General features: G+C 38.7%; 1 protein-coding gene across 2 annotated transcripts in view; it reads left to right on the top strand.

Annotated features, from left to right (window-relative positions):
* LOC125022068 (NHL repeat-containing protein 3-like) overlaps positions 1 to 13,033 on the top strand; it is a 28,331-nt gene extending 15,298 nt beyond the window's left edge. Inside the window, exons 2-4 of one of the 2 annotated variants that reach the window (XM_047608361.1) lie at positions 8,939 to 8,953; positions 9,328 to 9,530; positions 10,743 to 13,033. In XM_047608361.1, the coding sequence (XP_047464317.1) occupies positions 8,939 to 8,953; positions 9,328 to 9,530; positions 10,743 to 11,342 (818 nt within the window). In that variant the 3' untranslated portion in view covers positions 11,343 to 13,033. The remainder of the gene's footprint in view (positions 1 to 8,938; positions 8,954 to 9,327; positions 9,531 to 10,742) is intronic. The other variant, XM_047608362.1, reaches the window with a different exon arrangement.
* Positions 13,034 to 14,826: the final 1,793 nt, after the last annotated feature.

The raw sequence follows: 14,826 nt of genomic DNA on the forward strand, positions 1-14,826 counted from the left end.
CATTTTTCAGCAGCTTCTTGTTTTGTTTTTGCATGAATATATAATACTGTATCATCAGCATAAAGTTGCAGATTGACATTTGGGCAAACTGTAGGCAGGTCATTAACAGACTGAATAGGATGGGTCCGAGAATGGAACCTTGGGGTACACCAGTTGTGCAGCTGAGGTAAGGTGACATTGAGCTCCCAATCTGCACAGTCTGTATCCTATTTGACAGGTATGATCTCATCCAGCAGAGTGCACCATCCGAAAAGTTGAAGAGGGACAGTTTTGAAAGGAGTATGGCATGGTTTAATGAGTCAAAAGCTCTTTTTACATCCAAGAAAACAGCTCCTACATAACCACCTTGATCCAGAGAACCTTTGATGTTCTCATGGAAGTAACAAATTGCTTGAGTGGTTTTTAAGAAACCCGAACTACATTGGATGGAGTGTGTTATGCCCATTGAGATGATCTGTTAACTGAAGTGTAATCCGTTTCTCTGCCATTTTTGAAATGACTGTCAAAATACTTATTGGCCGATAATTCTCTAATTGAGTTTTGTCACCAGTCTTTAGAATTAGACTAACCTTCCAGGTTGATGGAACTCTACCTTGATTAATGGACAGATTTATTAAATGTGCAATTGGGTGTGCAAAGACCGCTCTATGATGTTTTATAAGGTTACAGTCAAGACCAGACACATCTAGTCTTTGAGCTTTTCAGAGATGGAATGATTTTTAGGACCTCTAAAACAGTTATTTCCCTTAAGCTAGAGACTGGCTTTCTGTCATCTAGGGGGTTATGTGGATTGTCCGGACATTTAAAATTCATTGTCAATTCCTCAACTGAATGTTAAAAAAAAAAAAAAAAAGTTGAAGCAATGACATCCAGGTCATTTATAATACCATTCACCTGTAGCTGCACATCATTGGTTGTGTCTTTGATTCTTCCTGTTCGCTTATTTAGGTGTTCCCATATCAATTTTCCATTGCCATTTGCCCCATCTATCATTTCAATTAAGAAATATGCTTTAGCTTTACAAGTTTGCTTTGTTTCTAAGTGCTGTTAGCACTTAGAAACTGAAACTAAAAAAACCCTTTAGATTTTTTTTAGTGCATTATCCCTTTCATCAACTTGCATATGTGACCAGGGCAGCTATAACCTGCCGACACTGGATGTGACAAAGCCACCTTGGGAGTTTCACCCAGGGAAATACACTTACTATATAGGTTCATAATAAAGAGGAGGAGCAGGGACGCGAGTTTCCAGGTATAGACAAATGTGATTTTATTAGATGGCTGTGATTTCAAAGACTTAATGATATCACTAGCTGAGTTAAATATAAAATAATGCAAACAATACTTAAAATGCACAACAGTGTCAAGCTAAAAATGGTTACAAGGCGGGGGGTGTCAGGGAAGTCTGCAGGAGGGAGTGAGTGAGGGGAAGTCAAACACACTGCAACATTAAAAGGCACACGATAAGCTTTTCACACAAAGTTAAAATGATCATGCAAAATGTTGTAAATTATACATACAAAACACAGGCAGGCAAGAAGCAAGCAAAAAGGAAGACCTTGACCATGTGACCCACCACCTACAGAAATATGGCAGCCCAGCTGTACTGGCACCAAAAGCCACAACTATATAAAAGAATCACTCACAGGTCAGTATGATAAAAGAGAAATAACCCAAAAAATATATATAATATATAAGTAAATTAAGTTGTGACAAAAACAGCAGTAGGTCAGAGCTTCTCCTAATAAGGCAAAAATAAACAGTAGCAATTTTGTGGCACATCTATTTATTTGGTTAATACTGAGGGTATTGCATTACCTTGACAATTATCTTACAGCAATTCGGTCATGCAGCAATCACCATCATCTCAGTCCTGCCACGAGAGGCAAGTAGTTACATTAAACATGATGGCACACAACTCAAATATGGATGTAAAATGTAACATTTGTTAAACAAAGGAGGAGCATCTGAAACAAAACCATGGTTAAAACAATTTATAACAAACAACCATTCTACCCGAGAGCTGCGAGTTGCTTTCTGCATGTGATCTGGTATACAAATGCACTACACAGCACAAAGAGGTGAGAGCAGCCACTACGTCCACATATAGCTCTGATCCTTCCTGCAATAATCTACATGAATAAAAAAAAAAAAAACACTTAGGTCTCTGCTAAAAACATATTTCTCCACACCCATAAAAGTGCACACCTTAGTGGGACATAAATATTGTTCCACCAGGACGGTCGGGTAGAAAGAGCGAGGCCAGGCTGCTTGCAGTTACATTTAAAAGGGCTGAGTGGTGATTAGCGCGCACCTGTTATCAGTTAGGCTGATTACAGGGTGTGGCCGCACCGGCAAGAGGAAGGGAAGAGCCCTACTCGTCACAATCACATCATCCTTCACCCAAGGTAGTTCCTTTTTACGCTTTTTGGATTCTGCTGTTTTTGTGAAGCGACCCAGGACTTCCATAACACATTTAGAAAAGGTGCTGCAGCTGTCCTCAACTCCAGTATTCATTAATACATTGGACTAATCATACACTTGCAGACCATTGTTCAGATTTTGTTGTTTGCATTTAGGTATTATATGGTAGCTGCTAGCTCTAATGGGGCTAGCAGGACGTTTCCAATTAATTTTTCTTGATGTCTTGGTTATTCTTGTTGGACCTCGAATGATTTGAGCAAGGTTGTGATTATCTGTTAGTTGCTTCACTTTTTTCCTGTCAGTTGTTCCCCTATTTGGGATGCCTTTGTGTGTACAGTGGCCCTTAACCATATGTGGAGTTGACGGAGACGACTGAATTTAATATTGCCAAAACATTGAGAGGGCAGTGGGCCGGAAACAATCACTTACTTTCCGGTGTCTAGAAGAGTGTCAACGAAGCGCATGAAATCTTCTTTAAGTTCCTCCAACCGCTGTTTTTTGTTGTCATTTACACCTGCCTCGATAACCAGTGTGGAGAATGAGCTGTGCTCATCGTTCAGGTGCAGATGCAGCTGTTTTAATGTCGTTGACAGAGGCACCTCGGTGGCAGAATGTCTTGCCAACACGCACCGCCACCTGCCTGACCAGCGATGTACCGATCACAAGTAAAGGGGGAGGCGTTGCACCTGGGAGTGCACAGCTGACCTCCGTGGCAATGGGCGAGAAGTGCTGTGAGCCTTGAACCTCTGTGGTGACTAGAGCTGTGAGTATTGGACCTCCACGGGGCAGGATTAAATACGGCCTGGGATTCCCTGTGAATGTTGCTGAGAGGAAGGGGCCACATGCCGGTGGTGGGGAGGCTTGTGACCCGGATTATGTTATTATCCATCTTGTTATTGTTTGAAATGCCAGTCTGCCACATGAACGACTCCAGTTGTTTAGTATATGAGGAAAGACCTTTTTGTGTTTTTTGCCTAAAAACTTTAATGAACTGAACTTGGAAATTGTTGTTGCAGATGTTATCTCAGCTCATCTTATGAATCAATCGCTAATCAAGTAATAATCAGCAACTCATATGGTGTTTTTTGTTTTTTTACAGATAAATAATGAAATATTAATGGGTTCTCAAGTATTTCAATTTGTGTGTGTGGGTGGGTTCGCCAGCCTCTCTCTGCCGTTCATTTGTGGTGTAGCAAATAAGGTGCAGATGTCTCATGCCCTATCATATTCTTAGTTAAAGGTGCCTGATTTGTAAACTCAGTGCAATTGTCTGAACAGATATTCTTGACTTCACCATAAGGTTCCTTGTCTGCTATGAGCCTTTCTGTGGCTTGTACTGCATCATGGGACTTTAGGAAATAAATAAACACTCCCTGTGTGCAAAGTTGTTCACTTACACCTTAACCCTTTCGCCCAATATAAGGTTTCACTATATAGTACACTATATAGTGAGCTCAGTCCCAACAGGACACTACATGTATCATTGTTTGATGCACAGTTAATAACGTCACTCTTTTCACTGCTGTCGAATCATTATGTGTCAGATTGCAGTGGCTCACCTGGTTATCCCATTAAAAATTATAGGTTGTTTTTTAGGGTGGGGTGGAGTGGTGGGTGGGGGGTGTCTTGAAAGCACATCTGTCCTCCTTCTCCATTGCTGTTAATGTCTGAGTTGTTCATAATGTTTTGGCGGTTTGAGTGACTCAGGATTATGTTGCCATAGCAACCAGTTTGAGAGAGTAGTGTATGTGTTTGTGTGGGTGTGGTTGAGGTTGAGGAGGGCGAAATACAGTCAGGTCCATAAATATTGGTACATCAACATAATTCTAATCTTTTTGGCTCTATACACCACCCCAATGGATTTGAAATGAAACAAACAAGATGTGCTTTAACTGCAGACTTTCAGCTTTAATTTGAAGGTGTTTACATTCAAATCAGTTGAACGATGTAGGAGTTACAACAGTTTGTATATGTGCCTCCTACTTTTTAAGGGACCAAAAGTAATGGGACAATTGGCTGCTCAGCTGTTCCATGGCCAGGTGTGTGTTATTCCCTTATTATCCCATTTAGAAGAAGCAGATAAAAGGTCTAGAGTTCATTTCAATTGTCCTCTTTGCATTTGGAATCTGTTGCTGTCAACTGTCAATATGAGATCCAAAGAGCTGTAGCTATCAGTGAAGCAAGCCATCATTAGGCTGAAAAATCAAAACAAACCCATCAGAGATAACAAAAACATTAGGTGTGGCCAAATCAACTGTTTGGAACATTCTTAAAAAGAAAGAACGCACTGGTGAGCAAAAACCTTCACAACAGTTGGCCAGATCAAGAACATTCTCCAGGAGGTAGGTGTATGTGTGTCAAAGTCAACAATCAAGAGAAGACTTCACCAGAGTGAATACAGAGGAGATACAACAACAACAACTACAAGATGTAAACCATTGGTGAGCCTCAAAAACGGGAAGGCCAAATTAGAGTTTGCCAAAAAATATCTAAAAAAAGCCTTCACAGTTCTGGAACAACATCGTATGGACAGATGAGGCAAAGATCAACTTGTACCAGAGTGATGGGAAGAGAAGAGTATGGAGAAGGAAAGGAACTGCTCATGACCCAAAGCATACCACCTCATCAGTGAAGCATGGTGGTGGTAGTGTCATGGCATGGGCATGTATGGCTGCCAATGGAACTGGTTCCCTTGTATTTATTGATGATATTATTGCTGACAAAAGCAGCAGGATGAATTCTGAAGTGTTTCGGGCAATATTGTCTGCTCATATTCAGCCAAATGCTTCAGAACTCATTGGACAGCGCTTCACAGTGCAGATGGACAATGACCCAAAGCATACTGTGAAAGCAACCAAAGAGGCAAAGAAGTGGAATGTTATGCAATGACCAAGTCAATCACCTGACCTGAATCCAATTGAGCATGCATTTCACTTGCTAAAGACAAAACTAAGGGGAAAATGCCTCAAGAACAAGCAGGAACTGAAGACATTTGCAGTAGAGGCCTGGCAGAGCATCACCAGGGATGAAACTTTTGGTCTCTTAAAAAGTGGGAGGCACGTATACAAACTGTTGTAACTCCTACATCGTTCAACTGATTTGAATGTAAATACCCTCAAATTAAAGCTGAAAGTCTGCAGTTAAAGCACATCTTGTTTGTTTCATTTCAAATCCATTGTGGTGGTGTATAGAGCCAAAAGGATAAGAATTGTGTCAATGTCCCAATATTTATGGACCTGACTGTACGTGCACAAGTTAGTGTGTGTGTGTGTGTGTGTGTGTGTGTGTGTGTGTGTGTGTGTGTGTGTGTGTGTGTGTGTGTGTGTGTGTGTGTGTTGTAACATAAATGTATGGGAGACAGAGGTCAGCAGTATTAACAGCAGAGATATCAGAGGAGTCCCTGATTAATAAATTGGTCTCAGCAACTTGAGGTCATTGTCAATGATGTCAGAAGTGCACTGAGCTGGGCCGGGACAGAGAGAGAGAAAAGGGCAATTTTCTCTCTCTGCGCTGGTCTCACATTTGGGCTTACTGTGACAAAACAGTAGCTCCTATCAGAAAAAACATTCAGACTGTGGGCGGCATAACACCTTCCTGAAGACTTTGATATGTTTTTTGTCTTTCTACAGTAAATATTTTGGAGACACGTGCAAGTTTAAAACAGGGGTTCCTTCTGCTTCTCTCAGAAAATCTTTGCATTGGAGTCAATGACGAGCTGAGATAGGTTTGACCGCACTCAGAGACTCACAGTTAAAATTCTGTACGTCTCACTGCTTTGATGAGCATTTTGTGAGAGATAGAACAAGTTGTTCTACAACTGTTGAAAAAAAATCATGTGTCTAGTGTGTAAATTGTGGCCGGGACGAGCGTGGACAGGGAAAAGTTTCAGGCAATTTCAAAACAACTTCCTCGACTCTGGCTGATGAGGTCATCCACTCTGGCACTAACATTCCAACACACATTTTTTCCAAAAATGGTCATGGTCATTGAACAGTGATTGATCAAAAGTTGTATGACCTACCAAAATGTACATTAATACAGTAATACACAATACTTGTGTCTACAGTTTAAAGTTTGAATGAAGTCTTTAGGTGAAAGTATGCTTGAGCAGTAGACTCTCTTATTTGCTTTTTTTTTTGCCTGTCCCATTCATTTCAATGGAATTTTTTTTGCAGTTTTTCATTGTTTCATTGTTTATTACATTTCTTACATTGCAAAAAATTCAAATTTACTACACTGATCCCGATGAAACCGCACGTTTTGATATGTAACTTGTCCTACAACTTGAAGACCAGTTAATGGATGAAAAAAGGGAGGAATAGGAAAAAGGAACACGCAGTATAACGATAGTGCCTCTGTGGTGTTGCCCCATGGCCCTAATTAACACTCAGTTGGTATTTTTATGCAAAATACATCAAGTAAAAAAAGTGCTGCTACTAAGAAATATAAAAAAAATGTAATTATGCAGGTTTAGTGGAGAATTCTCACTTACTGAATGTATGACAACAAACAGTGCACTACGGGGGAAAAAAAATCCTGTTCTGTTCTGAACAGGATTTGAAACCCAATCTCCCATGTCCCGTACAATTGAAGCCAGTGACGCTGACAACTGTAACATCTGAAAGCCGACCCATGTTTCCGATGTGACTTATGCTGCACCTCATGTTTTCTAGTTTTGTCTGGCAAATGTTACACATTCACTATTGCTTGTTGGGTCAATGCTGTATCTCATCCAAAAAGCAAGAAAAGAAAGCAGAAAAGTGGATCCTTGGCTACACTTGCATTAGCCAGTGTAACAACTCATAATGTAATAATGGCTCATAATGTAATAACTTAAATGTAATAAAAGTTCATTATGTAATAATGGTTTTGCATATAATGTAATAACTTACTAACATTATGAGCCTTACTGTTGCCATTCATAATGTAATAAGAGTTCATAGTGTAGTAATGGCTTATTTAGAGAGATTCTTTATTTTTCTGTTGACTTTTTGGTGCTGTTGCTGCGCTTGGTATCACCAACACCAACAAACACCAAAACTTAGCCCATTTATACCAGCTGTTCCTGGAAACACTTACAAAGCACAATTGTACTTCATTGAAATTTCAGAAATATCACTTTTATTTAGTGATTGTGATTTAGTAATTGAAATGCAGCAAATGAAGACCACGTTGTTTGATGGACACCACCTAGATAACCATCGACAGAATGGTGTCATGCATCTGAACGTGTCATTGTTGATTAGACTGGGCAGAGGTCCAGAGAGAACTATGGAGTCCAACACACTTTTGGCAAACTTACACACCAATTCCACATTAAGTTTAGGGACTTCCGATTGGCCTAAACAGGTGTCATTACTGCTAATGGGAATAACAATTGTACCATATTTAGTAGGGGTGTAACGACTCATGCACTACGTCGATGAATAGATTTATTTTCCTACGATCCAATTACATTGATCTGTGCTCGGCAAGTTGGCCTTCTGGACGATATACATCGATCTAATATCGATTCAAAAGGCAATCAATCGATTGTATCGATACTAGGAAATAACTCATTGGATGTAAGCACGTCAGACTTGATGTGTGTTTTTTTAGCACTTTTAATGATAAAGGCGTTAAACCATACCCGATTCAGATTAAGAAGTGGCGGTGGTAGTCAGGTGGTAGGGGACTACTACCTTAAGATCGGAACTAACGCGAGAGAGCGTTACACGGACTCTTTGAAGTGCTACACACACAGTGTTACCCACTTCTGGAAGACGGGCAGCACGAATTTGGAACTTTGGATGTGAAAGCGAATAGCCAGCAGCCCTGCATGGACTACTGCAAAGAGGAGAAGGTTGGAAAATGATTCAGTTTCGGATCGTCAGTGACGACATAACATTGTGTTTTACTGTTGTTCACTACAATGATGAAATCCGTTTTTATTGTGCTTAATCACGGCTTGGTCTGTTATGTTTGTGAATAAGCAGCTATTGAAGTCAGTAAACATGATGTGATGCTTGGGAAATGGGTGAAATAATCAACAGCATGTAGCCTACTTGTTTAATGAAAAATTTGAATGGCCTTCTGAGAGTAGATGCTACAATCCTCTCCATTTTCTTTTTAGTAGCCTATCATCATAAAATGGAGCCACAAGGACATTGTGTCCTTTTTTCTTTTATCTTTCTATTTTCCTCCTTACTGTACACAAAGAAAGAGTGAAATGATGAGTGTGATTTAAATCAAGATAGTGTGATTGTACATTTAAGTCTCATGCTGTGAAAAAAACCAGAAATCTTATTTTACTAAAAAGACACATGGTTTCAAGGCTTATTGAGCGCATTATTTTATGTTTATTGAGACAAAGAATGTTTGTCTTATTGTATTAATACGTAGTGTATTTTGTTTTGGGTTTAAATAAACTGAACTCAACATTTTGAACACTTAAATATTGCCCTGTTTTGTCCTTATATGTGCACCCCTGAAAAAACACACGCCCCACCTGGGTCCCCCTGGTAATTCTGATCTAGGACCGCCACTGCTGAGTAGGTATTTATTTCAGTCATTGTGGTTTACTTTTTGGCTAAAAAGTTACTGAATCGATTTCAAGTCACTGAATCGTTTTGGATCGTATCATTCTAAATGAACCAAAATCGTCCTTGAATCGTATCGGCAACCACAAGTTGTGAATCAAATCGAATCGTTGTTAAAACGAATCGTTACACCCCTAATATTTAGCCTTAGCCAGCAGTTTAAGGTAAGATTCAGTGTCACCTGGACAGCATAGTATACATTAGTCTGAACAATGAAAATGAAGATATGATAACATACAGTATATTATCTTGTACAGGTATATTGTGATGTGAAAATGTGGAGCCTGTGCATTACAGAATTTGATCTGTGTGTTCCTTTACTCTAGGTGACAATGTGCCCAAGGTGATGGTGTTCACCACAGATGGAGATTTCCTCCTTTCCTGGAACACAACTACTCTCGAGATGCCTCATGGAATATTTTTAGCAGGTGCAGCCTCATCAAATCCCACTGTGTGGATCACAGATGTGGGGAATGGCCCATTTGGCCACTGCATCAAACAGTACTTACCATCAGGGAGGCTTCTACAGGTGACTGTTTCTTCAAGGTTTTGATTTGGTGATGGAAGAGGTTGCTTCTACAAGTTTTGTTACTTTTGAAGTATGTTGTGTGTAGTATGAGGGTGCTTTCACATCTATATTAAGTTTAAATTCAATTCAGGGAGTAATACGTTATGATGTTCCATCTAGTCTTGGTTTGGTCTGTGCACTTTAGACAAAGTTATAAAGACAAACTACTGATATGTGGATTTTAGGAAAAAAACATGTATGCAACAACCTATTCTGGATCATAAACTGCTTGATTATATAGTTATAAGCAGTCCATGTGTAATGTCAGGGGAGATATGGTGTTTCAGCTCCTTTTTCCAAAGCTGGGAGTGTGTTCCTGCCAGCTTGGTTCATTTGGGCTCGTGTGACAATCATTCGATGAAACAAATCAAAGTAGGTATGAAAGCATCCTAAGATACAGTATATGCCAAAGCTGCCTGAACCTACAGGTCCTGTGGTTCTATCATGTTCATTTATATCGTGTAAAATTTCTCCCTGTTAAAAGAGAGATTTTCCTCGCCACCATCTCCTTAGTGCTTGCGCTTGGTGTTTAAAGCTCCTTAGACAATTCATTATTGGTGCTATTAAAGTAAAATTTAATTTAATTGAATTCCCCTCAACACAGACGGGACTGCAAACAGTGGTGGTGCTGCACTCGGCTTAAATTTGCCTCTCCATGCAGAAACTAAAAGGACAAAACCAGGCACTCTTTTGCAGCACTGTGGAGCATACACATCACATTTACACGAAACTCTTAAGAATACTGACTTGTGTGCCTATGCCCTGCTTCTAAGGTCAGTTTTCTACATTACAGCATAATCAATGAGCCTTTTTCCTTTTGGAATACTAGTTCGGTGTATGGGCAATACCTGGGTAGCAGTACAACGCAGTGCTCATAAAGTTACAGTTAAATGATAAGAACACTGGGCAGAATACTATGTTGGGTTTGACACACCAGATCGCAATTGTACACTCATTCTCAATGCTCTCAGTTTTGGAGCATTGAATTGAACACTCTAACATAACACCCTATTTTTTTAAAACACTCTGCACAGGATGATGTGTCTGTGTAGTCTTAATTTTCAACTGTGGTACTGCTCCCTGAACCTCCCCTTTATGCTTTGCTGCTATACAGTGATTGCTGCTACTACACAATGCATGTACAGTAGTTGAATATTTTCTTGTATGTGTCAGGTTATTGGTACACCAGGGAAAGCAGGCTCAGGATTGGACCCTCTGCAGTTTGACCAGCCAGCTGAGATCTTTGTTCACGACTCTGGGGAAGTGTATATTGTAGATGGTGATGGTGGGATAAACAACCGCCTAATCAAGCTGTCCAAAGAACTGGAGGTGCTGTGGATCCACGGAGGAAAAGGACAAGGCCTGGCACACTTCTACATCCCCCACAGTGTTACTGTGGACAATACCCAGAGGGTGTGGGTGGCAGACAGGGGAAACAAGAGGATCCAGGTTTTTAATTCCATCACTGGGGAATGGCTTGGGGTATGGGGAAGCTGCTTCACAGAGGATGCACCCTTCTCAATCCGCCTGACCCCAGACAAGAAATACTTTATTGTTGTCCAGCTCAATACCAATCAGATATTACTGTTGAATGCCCCACCGGTGGGTTTGATTGGGCAATGCAGAGTGGTCAGTGTGATCCAGCTGGCCGATGAGGTGAAGCCACACCTATTAGACCTGGACCTGAAGACTGGGGCACTGTACGTGGCTGAGATAGGAGCGAAACAGGCTCAGAAGTTTACCCGCTTCAATCTGGGTGGAAGGTTTTTGTAGAGTCACTCTGGGTTTTAACTGAAGAATTTAAATGTCATGATTCAAATGGCGAAAACTGCTCCAGATGCGACAAAACGAATGATCGCACTATATCATTCATAATACAGGATGGAATATAAGCAGAGCATTTCCTTGCAATCGCAATGCCCTTTCCCATCTTCAACACAATGACCAGGACAATAAATCATCTAATTTAATACCTGCATGCTTAGCTCTGCCCCTCTGATGCATCAGAGATCTCAAGTCCTTGCAGTATTCAAGCACATAAAAGCAGGTTTCACCCACAAAACAGAGATACTGTCATTTGTTATAAGACAACCATTCACACTCATATCTGTAGCCAATTTAGAACAGTTAACCTAACAAGCATGTCTTCAGACGGTGGGAGGAAGTCGGAATATCTAACCTGAAAATATTTTTTTTTATTAGTTTTAGGACCTCATCATTCAAAGATAAACAAATCGTATCCATTAAAACATGATGCAATTACTATTAGGATTTTGGCCAGGTAAGCTATGACAAAATATATTAATTTAAAACATTTTACAATTCTGGTTTTGATGTCCTCTGCTGCTACATACCAAATTAATGTTGTTTAGCATTATGGATTCGGATGGATTCCACGTGTATAATTTCAATAAGTACCTTAACGATATCCATCCTTATCGGTTGATGTTACCGAGGTGTAACCATCCTGTCAAGTTTTGACACCTTGAAAATCTGACTGGATAGTCACGCCTCCCGCTGCTGTCCGCCTCTCCAGGACCCTGCTCTATTTGTGCGAGAGCATGAAGGCCCCCTTGTCCTGGAGCCCCACTTCCTGATCTCATTTACATCTCTGATCCAATGTCTACTCTGCAGATGACTCTGGCCTTGTCCCAGTCCACAATATGGTTTTCTCTTTTCCAGTGGTCGATTATGGCTGATTTGTAGTTGTATTTCACTTGTCTTTTTTTCCTCTCGTTCTCACATTCGTTTTTATGTTTTTGGTTTCGTGAAACTTCTCCCTGTCTACCCCGATGTATATCTTATTGCACGACTGACATTGTCATATATGGCATTTCTTTATTTGTTTAGTTCAATTCTGTCATTGGAGTGTACAAGTATTTGCTGTAGTTTTGCTTATGTTGTGTTTTCTCATGGCAATCTGGAGGTGTTCGGTGACATATGGTAGCATCACCTGTCTGTTTTGTTGCCGTGTCTGTTTTCCCCCCTTGTATGTTCTGTTTTGTTGTTTTCTCTAGTGCTTCCTCTTATCAATAATGGCCCAGCTCTAAGGTGTCCAAAAAAAAAAATAATCCATCAAAATCAAAGTTGCTATTGATCATTGACATGTCCAGTGCTTTAATAATTTCCCCAAGAAAAATCCACTTTGCATTTCGATTATTGAAAATATTTCAATATTTTTTATTTTATTTTTTTCGAAAAATTTGTGGTGCCATCACAAACACTGGCATATAAAGGGTTAAAATTCAGAAATTAATCGAACTTTTGCTGTTGGTGATTAGTAGAATGTTTTATGTAAAAAAGAAAATTACCTTAATGGTAACAACGTAACAATTTAGGTTACACAGTGTAAAAGGAACATTATGGGATTTGAGTTTGAAATAAAATTTTCTTTAAAAAAAAATCACCTTTGGCAAAAAGAACTACCACGATGTTAACAAAAAAATAAATAAAATTGAAAAGGACACTTTTGTTTTCACTCAAATGGGGGTGTGGCCTAATTTGACACTCTCTTCTATTATAATGATCCATATATCATGACAGTTATCCTCCACAGGACAAAAAAGACCATTGCAAGAGCGAGATGTACACAAGGTCACAAAGAAACCAGTGATCAGTTTTGTTGGTTTATTGCAATTATTCTGCAAGGAGACATACACAGAGAGAGAGAGAATGTCTCACCCAGTATGGAGTAACAGCAGGCTTTATAGTGCGAACTCCCTTTCTGTGTTTGTACACGTGGAGCCAATGGAGAACAGAATATTTTTTGCACAAAAACGAAGGAAGAAAGCAGGTTATGAAAAAGCAATTAGTGGCATGCTCAAAATGCAGAGTAGGAAAGCAGTCAGCAGTTTGCTCTTTGGAAGTTCTGTTCAGGGGTACATTTTAAGATAAATTTTCAGCAAACTTGTGCTGACTAATAATTACGACCTCATGAGGACTAACAGGTCACATACGCAAGTCAGTCCATTGAATTCCAGTGACGAGAAGTAACCCACAGTTCGCAGGACATCAGCACCCCTAATGTTGATTCAGATACTAGCATGGCAGCAGACAGAGAGAGCAGGCAGCCAAAGAGGGAGAAGATCAGTGATCAGAAACCAAGGATTGAATCTCTTCTAGAAGGTAAAATGATTTATAATGTTTTGTTGGGTCCACTTGAATCCAAGAAATTGGTTTTCAGCTTTGTAAATATATTCTTTGACGGTTTATACCGCACACTCTTTGAAAAACTCCTGGGAGGAGGATCTGGGAATGCAGATTGGAGATGATGTCTGGAAGGAGGGCCGTGGTAAGACCTAATCTTGCTCTATTAACACCAGGCACCAGTTAATCCAATTTAAGGTGATGTACAGGCTTCATTATTCAAAAGCCAAACTGCACAGAATCTTTCCCACCATTTCCTCTCTATGTGACTGATGTAAATCTGCAGAGGGTTCTCTAACCCACCTCTTTTGGGCATGTCCCAAACTATATAATTTTTGGTGTAACATATTTAAGTAATCTTCTGACATGTACAGCTGTGTGTTTGAGCCTGACCCAGTGATTGCATTATTTGGGGGTCTCTAAATCTCTGTTAAACACAAAGTTTTCTCATATATATATGTATATATATATATATATATGTATATATATATATGTGTATATATATATGTGTGTATATGTATATGTATATATATATATATATATATGTATATGTATATATATATGTATATGTATATATATGTATATATATATGTATATATATATATGTATATGTATATATATATGTATATGTATATATATATATGTATATGTATATTATATATATGTATATATTATACGTATATATGTATATGTATATATATGTATATATATATATGTATATGTATATATATATGTATATGTATATATATATGTATATGTATATATATATGTATATATATGTATATATATGTATATGTATATATATGTATATATATATATATATGTATATGTATATGTATATATATGTATATGTATGTATATGTATATATATGTATATGTATGTATATGTATATGTATGTATATGTATGTATATGTATATATATGTATATGTATGTATATGTATATGTATGTATATGTATGTATATGTATATATATGTATATGTATGTATATATATATGTATATATGTATATGTATGGATATATATATATATATGTATATGTATGTATATATATGTATATATATATATATATGTATATGTATGTATATATATATATATATATGTGTATATGT

This window comes from Mugil cephalus, chromosome 16 (assembly GCF_022458985.1).
Source record: "Mugil cephalus isolate CIBA_MC_2020 chromosome 16, CIBA_Mcephalus_1.1, whole genome shotgun sequence".
Classification (NCBI taxonomy): domain Eukaryota; kingdom Metazoa; phylum Chordata; class Actinopteri; order Mugiliformes; family Mugilidae; genus Mugil; species Mugil cephalus.